Source organism: Carassius gibelio, chromosome A8, assembly GCF_023724105.1.
Source record: "Carassius gibelio isolate Cgi1373 ecotype wild population from Czech Republic chromosome A8, carGib1.2-hapl.c, whole genome shotgun sequence".
Taxonomy (NCBI): domain Eukaryota; kingdom Metazoa; phylum Chordata; class Actinopteri; order Cypriniformes; family Cyprinidae; genus Carassius; species Carassius gibelio.
Window position 1 is genome coordinate 9,680,316 of NC_068378.1, and position 8,747 is coordinate 9,689,062.

The 8,747-nt window shown below is 35.7% G+C and overlaps 1 protein-coding gene across 1 annotated transcript; it reads left to right on the forward strand.

The window, feature by feature from the left end:
- The first annotated feature begins 620 nt into the window (after positions 1 to 620).
- LOC128018383 (H-2 class II histocompatibility antigen, E-S beta chain) lies at positions 621 to 6,629 on the forward strand. The gene is made up of 5 exons (XM_052603869.1): positions 621 to 760; positions 1,424 to 1,699; positions 4,650 to 4,931; positions 5,114 to 5,227; positions 5,889 to 6,629. The coding sequence occupies exons 1-5, from the start codon at positions 697 to 699 to the stop codon at positions 5,909 to 5,911; spliced, it is 759 nt and encodes a 252-aa protein (XP_052459829.1). The 5' UTR covers positions 621 to 696; the 3' UTR covers positions 5,912 to 6,629.
- The last annotated feature ends 2,118 nt before the right edge of the window (positions 6,630 to 8,747 follow it).

Below are 8,747 nucleotides of genomic sequence, written 5' to 3' on the forward strand. Positions count from 1 at the left end.
TCTGAAAGTGAAAAATGTATTGACAATTAAACTGAATTATTGTCAATTCTAAGGCTGTCCCATGAAAACAAGTGTGAACTTTGATGACAAATAAAGAAGTTCAATGCCTGGAGTGACTTACTGATTTTCCTTCTGAAATGTTTGGACGACTGATCTCTGGCCAGCTGCTCTCATAAAAAGAGTGACTTTTGTTATTTCCATTAGCTACATTTACACTGGGCTTTGATTCTGGAAAAAAAAATGTCACTTTGCAATCTCAAAGTCTTCTCTACATACTAGTCTGTCTTTCAGAGATTTAATGTCAATCACAGGAAAACAAAAACAGAGAGAGAGAGAAAACAACAACAACCTATGTTCAGTCAACTCAGTACCTCTCCAACATCTTCAAAGACCTTGTTCTCATTAAACTTTTGCAACTCTCTACTGTAGGCCTACCCATCAGAATTTAAAAATAATGGTAAAATAAATATGCTTTTGTTCCTTTTGTACACAGATAAAAACATAAATATGAATAAAAAAATTTGTATTTTAAGTTCATGCTCACAGTGAAAACAGGAAAATGAAAGCAGTTTTCCACCTAGCAACACTTTACATTTATGTGAGCAGAAGCTGATTGGGCAGAATATTTAGGCGTCTGTCACAAGAACAAGACACTGAGAGAAAGTTCTTCATTCGGCATATTCATAGACTGTAAATATGTCACTTCTAAAACTCTTGATTTTTCACCCAATACTGATGCTGTCTGCATTTACTGGAACAGGCAAGTAAAATGAAACTGAGCGAATTTAATATTGTATTATTTGATATTCTGAATATACTGAATAACTGGATTTGTATTATTGATATTCGTGTTGTTGATATTGTCATGCTGTTAATTCAGTTCATTTGTTTTTAATAATATTTACATTGATATTCCAGAAAGCAATATGAGCCAAGATAACTAAAAGTGGTGTCTCTCTGGCTGCTTTCACGCTTGGTTCGATTGCTCGATTACTCGACTACTCGCCCTCCCCTGCTCCGCGGTGCGTCGCGTCGCGTCGCGTCATCAGCCATCTACGGCGGCAGCTGTTTAGCCCGTAGATATATATATACGTACATATCTACGGTTTAGCCCTGTTGCTAGTGAACAACTACGCGGGAGACCGTTACTCTCCTCACTTTTGTGCTTTGGATCTTCGTACTAAATCACGGAATTTAACCGCTATTGGTGATTCAGTAAAACTGTGTTATGTCAGGCACCTGAATTATAAAAACCTAAATCAGTTTTACAGAATCATCAACAGCGGCTCGGTTCCGTGATTTAGTCTGACCGCGTTCACATCAGAGTAGAACCGAACCGGAGTCCGTATGAAACCAGACCAGACCACGCGTTTCAGACGGACTCTTCTCTCTGAAGATCTAACACTGTGTTTTTATGTTTCAGCTGATGGATATTACGAGTACACGTCGTTGGACTGCGTCTACAGCATCAGTGATTACAGTGATATGGTGTTTCTTGTGTCATATTCCTTCAATAAAGCCGTGTATCTACAGTTCAACAGCTCTGTTGGTAAGTATATAGGGTACACTGAGCTAGGAGTGAAATATGCAGAGAACGCCAACAAAGATCAGGCCCGCATGCAGCAGGAGAAAGCTGCAGTGGACACATACTGCAGACCTAATGCTCAGGTCCTGGACTCAGCTGTCCGTGATAAAACAGGTGAGTGCTACAGGACTCTTGTCTCAGTGCTGTTCAGTAATCATCTCGCGTGCATATAATGTGTGGCTGCCTTCAGTATGACCTATGCTTGTTATTAATATTAATAATACTAATATATATATATATATATATATATATATATATATATATATATATATATATATATATATATATGCAAACTTAAAAATATAAGGAAACCAGAGGCATTTCCTCAGAGGGGGTCAACTGGATGAGAAAATAATCCAAGGTACAAAAATAAAACAACGCACAAAAATAGGCGTACAAAATATATTTTTTTAAAGAAACAGTGTCCAACAGCGACACCAGCAGGTAAAGTTATAACAGGAGTCCGCCGCTCTCTTGCCTCCCCATAGAGTGCACAAGAGGCGAAACTCTGATGTGTTTTGGGTCACAGCCACTAGATGGCGCTTCAGAAGCGCGGCCGCCATTTTGCGATGAACATTTCGACTGAATGTGCTCGGTGCACAAGATGGCGCCAGTGAGCTCTGGCGACGCGAGTGTGTGCAGACCTCCGGTTTTGTGACGCTCGCATTTACTGTAAGGGAAACTTGCATTGGCTAGCTGTAATTCATGTTTTTCAAATTTAACAGCAGATAGTGGTATATCAAAGACATGAAGAAACATCATTCCTACATTTTTGCTTACCTCTGTGTGGAAATGTATCAAGATACAACGCGGAGATTGCTTTATTCTTTCTTCTGTTGATCATGCGGTTCAGCGTCAGGTTAATCAGTCCACAGGGATCTTTTTATTCAAACACAAACCACTCAAATAGGCAATGCTTTACATTTTCAGAGAGCTGATTTTGTTCTCACTGTTATCTATAAGATACAAGGTTTCTGACTGTCAAACGAGACTCTCAGAGATTTCTGATAAAGCAGGTATGTTTTATTAATTTTATTTGATAACAATTTATAATTGTAACTAAAATTTAACGTAATGTAGTTATGATAGGTTTGCATTTAGAAGATCAATGTTTGCATTCATGTGTGTTTTTATGAATGTTTATGTTTTGTGTAAGATCTGCAGCATAAGTATCTGTCCATAAGCAGTGCATGTATATTTATTTTGCATTAATTATCAGATAAAAGAAATATAAAAATTAGTCATTTATTAGTTGTATCATTTAACAGCCCGTTAAAAATGTATGATGCAAAGTTGTGTAAAATAATAAAATATTTTGTGAAAATAATGAATGAACAAACTAATGTATGTGCACAATTGAGACATTGATACTTCTGAAGATAAATCGCAGCCCACATCTCACGAGGTTAATATTTCATTAAAAAACATCAATGTAATACAAACATTTTCGAGAAATAAGTAATTTGTACATTTACATAAATGGTAAGATACAAATACATTATGTATCTGTGTATACACACCATGAGTTCAGGTTTCATTTTGTGAACCGTAGTGAACATTAGTGTATTTAATGAATTCACCAGACCCAAACACACACAGTTTCAAATCCACTGGCTCAGTTAACATTTATAGTATAGTAATAATAGCAGAGTATATCTTATTTGCATTTGAAGTGATATTATAAATCCTGTAAACATATTGAAGTTAATGTTTGGACTTCTCCGGTCCTCTGCACTGACGTTTAGCACAACCGGAAGTATCTTTGCACACACTCGCAAGACCAGAAATCCAAGATGGCGGAGATATGCAACTAGCCCTAGCCCGAAGAATAACAACAAAAGAGAGGTGGAAGTGGAACAAAAGAATGCAACCCACTGCAAAAACTATCAGTGTGACAGTAAAAATCTTGCCTTTGATCATTTTCCCAAAGAAACTAATTAAGCTATTAAGAAGGTAATTATTCACCAAAGTGTAAAATATTGTGAGTTTTGAAGTGGGACGTAGCGCTGTTTCATGCACCTGCTAACCTGAACTAGTAGTAAACTTAAATCCTTTAAGGAAATGCAGGTCCTAGCCATAGAAACCATAATAATTATATGGATATGACACTAATTAATAAACTTATGGAACTTTACACATTTACAGTTACTTTCTATATTAGTATTTACTATTACTCCACTAGGTCTGAAATATATATTGTACGTTTTAATCCCCTGGAGCACAAACATCTTCATCAGTTTGAGAACACGTGCTGCAGTGTTGTGAGTATTTGCAGCAGATGTGTTGTCAAACTGATGAAGATGTTTTCTTAATTTGCTGGTGTTTTTTCTATTTGTGCATTTTCTTGAGTTGAAACACATTGAGCTCTCGGCCACCGTTCGAATCGGCCTGAATGAAGACCTTGATGATGGCATTAATTAAAAAGTAATTAAACAACTCAGCCTCTTAGATATCAGAGAGATCAGAGTCACACTTGAAATGGCCTGAAAACATGATGACTGGGTTTTATTGAGCAGTCAGTTTGGGGAAATTTAAGGTAAAAATCTTTGTGTCTTGGATTAGTGTGTACAGTGCAGCTTGATAACTGCTTAAAAGTTGACTATTAAAAATTAAAGCTGAACATTAGTTCTCAAATAAAATATATTGTTTAATAAATGTAAAAATGCATAAAACACTAACTTGATCATGGATACTTTATCTTAATAAATATAACATTATATGGTGTAGAAACACAAAATAAAAAAAGAGACAAAATACAATTCCAAGTAATGTTTATTTAAAGTGGAAAATGAAGTGTGACAGGGACATAGATTTACTATATAATTTTTTTTTGGGGGGGGGGGGGGACTTTGCCTCCTTATTTTAAAACATCACACACCGCTGAAGGAAACATGTCTATGCTCTGTGTTAGTCTATAAATCTTAATTCAAAGTTCATTTTATTAATTTGTTCATATAGTTCATTCAAGTGTTATAGCTTCTTGCATATTAATATTAGTATTATATACATTAGATTAGTGTAGGCTCATGTGAGAGGAATTAATTTGATGTTTTTCCTGGTTTAGTTAAACCGAAGATTACTCTCAGGTCAGCGAGGGAGGCTGGTGGTAGCCGTCCAGCCATGTTGATGTGCAGTGCATATGAGTTCTACCCTAAAAAAATCAAAGTGTCCTGGCTGAGAAACGGTGAAGAGATGACCTCAGACGTGACCTCCACTATGGAGATGGCTGATGGGGACTGGTTCTACCAGATCCACTCTGAGCTGGAGTACACCCCCAAATCTGGAGAGAAGATCTCCTGTATGGTGGAGCACGCCAGCTTCAGTAAACCCATGATCACAGACTGGGGTAAGATGAGACATTTACCCTACAGACTTACCTTAATGAAGGACTATGGCATGGTTATGGGATCAAATAGAAAATCTGGAAATTATTTTGATAACACTTTCACAGCTAAACAAATATTGTAAATATTGAGAATGTACATTTACAATGAATCACTAACAGAGCATGATATCTGTACTCCACAGACCCCTCTGTCCCTGAAGCTGAGAGGAATAAAATAGCCATCGGTGCGTCTGGTCTGGTGCTGGGAATCATCATCGCAGCTGCTGGACTCATTTACTACAAGAAGAAATCAGCAGGTCAGTTCAGATGAGAGCAAAACAGGCTGATACTTATCCTGGAGTGTCTATTTACACTCAGTGCAAATAGACTTCCTTGTTGACAGAGGCTATTTACACTAGCTCCACCCACAAACATGTGATAGGGATAGTCCGCACTATAAAAGATGGTCAACAGTCGTCAGCTCCAGTGGTGTAGATGGTAAAGCGTGTACCGTTTTCTTTTTGACGCGATCGAAAGTTTCAAATACGCTTTTTACCAAACATTTTTTCTCTCTTTTAGAATCTTTTATCACATCGGAAAGTTATTTTTCAATAAAAATGAAGGAAATATTAAAAAAATTGAAAATAATGTATTGGTAGTGTTAGTGTAGGTGTAGGGAGGGCTTTATCGTCCCAATAAGGTGGCTTCCATTAAATAATTTGATTTAAAATGATAATTTACACTCAGCACGTTATTACTGCATAATGTTTTATAATGTACTATAATACTGAGGTGCAGATAATTGCCACGATTTGCAATAAGTAGTATAAATAGAAGAAAATCCTTCTATTTTAACAGTGTAAATAGAATCCATTGCTATTTTCACTTAGTGCAAATAGCCACAGACTCCTTATCCATATCCATCATGGCTGTACATTCATCTCACTTGTGAATAAATTGTTGTCTTTACTTTCTCAGGGAGGATCCTGGTACCAAACTGACTCCAGTAAGTCTGGTGTTAGCTGATGCTGACTGGAACAGGACCTGTTTGGATCACTGATGAAATCTCTAACACAACTTTCACATACAGCCTTCTTATACTGAAATTTTACCTTGTGTTTCACTTTAATAATTGAAGTAATAATGAAAATGAAAAACAAACAGCATCAAACATACATGACTTGTATTTGAGCATCTCTATGTAATGTCAGCAATAAACTAATACTTGTTTTTTATAGAGAACATGTGTAGAAATGATTTAGCTTGAACTCTCTAGAGCTGATCAAGGAAAGTGATGTTATAAAGGTTTTCAATCCATGTTTCTATAGCAGTTATTGCTATTATGAAACCAACCAAAGCTTCAGAGTCAGGCTGCATTCGCAAAACAGATTTTGACAATTCATTTCTTTTTAAGTAAATATATATGAAAAAAAACATGCTCAAGCTCTAGTTGTATAAAATGTTGAATGATTCAAGTTTCTTTTGCATAGATAAATGCCTATGATGTGTAAAAAAAAAAATTATTCATAGAACTTTAGCACCACTCCTACTGGCTGTTTTTTTTTTTTTTTTTTGTTATTGTGCATTTAATTTCAGTTGTGATTCTTCCTTTAAATTATCATACTAATACTACTTTGATGTTACTTTGATGCATTATCATATGTGGAAATTCTTGAACCTGTACATTTTAGCCCTAAATAAATATTTCTTTACAAACGATTATTGTTCAACTTTTCATTTAACCTCACAGTAACTCACATTTATCTTCCAAATGAGCACTCAAAGTTCACCCTAATTATTATTTTTTTTAAATGTGTGTGCAACTTTTTTCAGGCCAGGCAGTATATAATGAACACAAGCCAGATCAAAATGAAAAATGTTTTCAAATAATTGGGGTACTTTCAACCTTTCTGCTATTGTCTAAGAAAAGAGGAAATAACGAATAACTACTACCTTATGGTATGTCTGTGTGCTTGACTGCTATGTAGATTGGGGCTATCCATGGGCTTGGGCTCATCACATGCTTACCCTCAAAATAATGTGCATATTTTCTTGAAAGTAACAGATACAAGAAATAAAGTTCATGACATCCTGCCAATAAGCAAAATTGGTGATAAGAACGGGTCAAGATCAGACAGCATTTTTTTATTAATGTTTTTCCTGTTTTTTTTTTATTTTATAATGTGACAAGATTACAATCCATAATCCACACTGAAATGTCACAAAAACAGTTAAGATCAGACTAAAACTATGATCAGCCTTATTAATAATAAACTTATATAAAATAATAAACTGTAGCTATTTTGTAATTTTGAGATGAATGGTATTTGGTGCTATGAGTTATACCAATTTAATTTACTTTTATTAAATATATCCCTAATTCACATCAGGGATAACATTTTGCTATATTTTATTTTATCTTAATAAAATAAAATAAAAACGTGTTTAATGGTAGATGTTTCATTTAAATTCAATTCAATCACTTAAAAAGAACTGGACGTTTTTTAGAACAAGAAAACAGAAAAGACTTCCAGCCTTCACTAACTATAATCTACCTAGAAACTGGTGACATATAAGTTTCCCCCCTCTCATTGGTTTGGTAAATCAGTGGCAGAGCAAATTTCTCCAAACTGTGGCTGAAGTTTCACATGAAAAGATTATTAGTTTGTTCTTTAAAACAACAAACTGAAACAGAATTTAATATAATTTAATTATCTCACTAAATTACATTCAGGCTGCATTTTATTTTATTTTTTATTTTACTGTGATTTGACAGTACTTTTAATAACACAATATAAAGAGTAATACACTTACCACTCAATATAGTTTTTTACCCCCCATTTTAAAAACAACAACTTTAAAACAACAATTCCCAGGCCTAAAAACGTTTTTAAAAAGTTGTGGAATTTTATTTTACAAATCTCTGTTTAATAGAGTGCTGACCCAAGACGACCTCAGATTTAAACGCTGTTGAGTTCTATAGAAGTCTATCGGACTAACCTGCATGTTGAAAAATGACACCAAAGGTTTACCCAGTGCGTCAAAAAAGTGACGCCATGTCCCTCGACCATGCGTCAGACATTTGAGGAGTACCGAGTGAGACTGTGTTGCCAGAACAATACTGAAAGCTAAGATGGAGAAACAGATTATCATAGCTGTACAAGGATAGCCATTTTTTAAATGAATCTATTAGCAGAGCTACTGCAAGGGATTTTTAGTGCTGGAAATCCATTTATTTTTTGCTGAAACTTCTGCGTCTTCATGGAGAGTGGGTCATGGTTGCCCAGCAACAGCAGACGCCACTGTAGCGCAAGCGCAGGCTACAGAGTGCTTTGGAAATAAGGAGAGCAGCGCGCCTAGCGTTTTCAACACGTTTTTAGTTGCGACATCATGTAAATGTGGTTTTGTTTTGAAGGAGACATTTTTTATTTTATTTTTTTGCTGGACTTGGTCGAGACCAACTAGAAGACTTGGCGAGTCCAAAGTGCAAATGCAACGAGTCTGAGAGAAGTCCGAGACGACAGAAAAATGTCTCCAAGACCGGACTCGAGTACTACAGCCCTATCTGTTAGTTCGACTTTAGATTTCTGCAAATCCACAATTTCTGCGTTGACAAAAAGGAGGGGTGATTTCAACTCTTCAATGGTGTTTGAATTTGTTTTAATCAATTCTTCAAGGGAGTCAACTCTCTTGTTGAGAACAGTGATGATGTTCTCTTGTAGCTCATGTAACGAGAGATTTCTTTAGATTTCTTTGATTTAGGGATATTTCACTGAGTTCTGGGGAGAGGTGTACACGATCCACCAAAGTCAAGTTCTTTTGAAGAACCTCTCATCA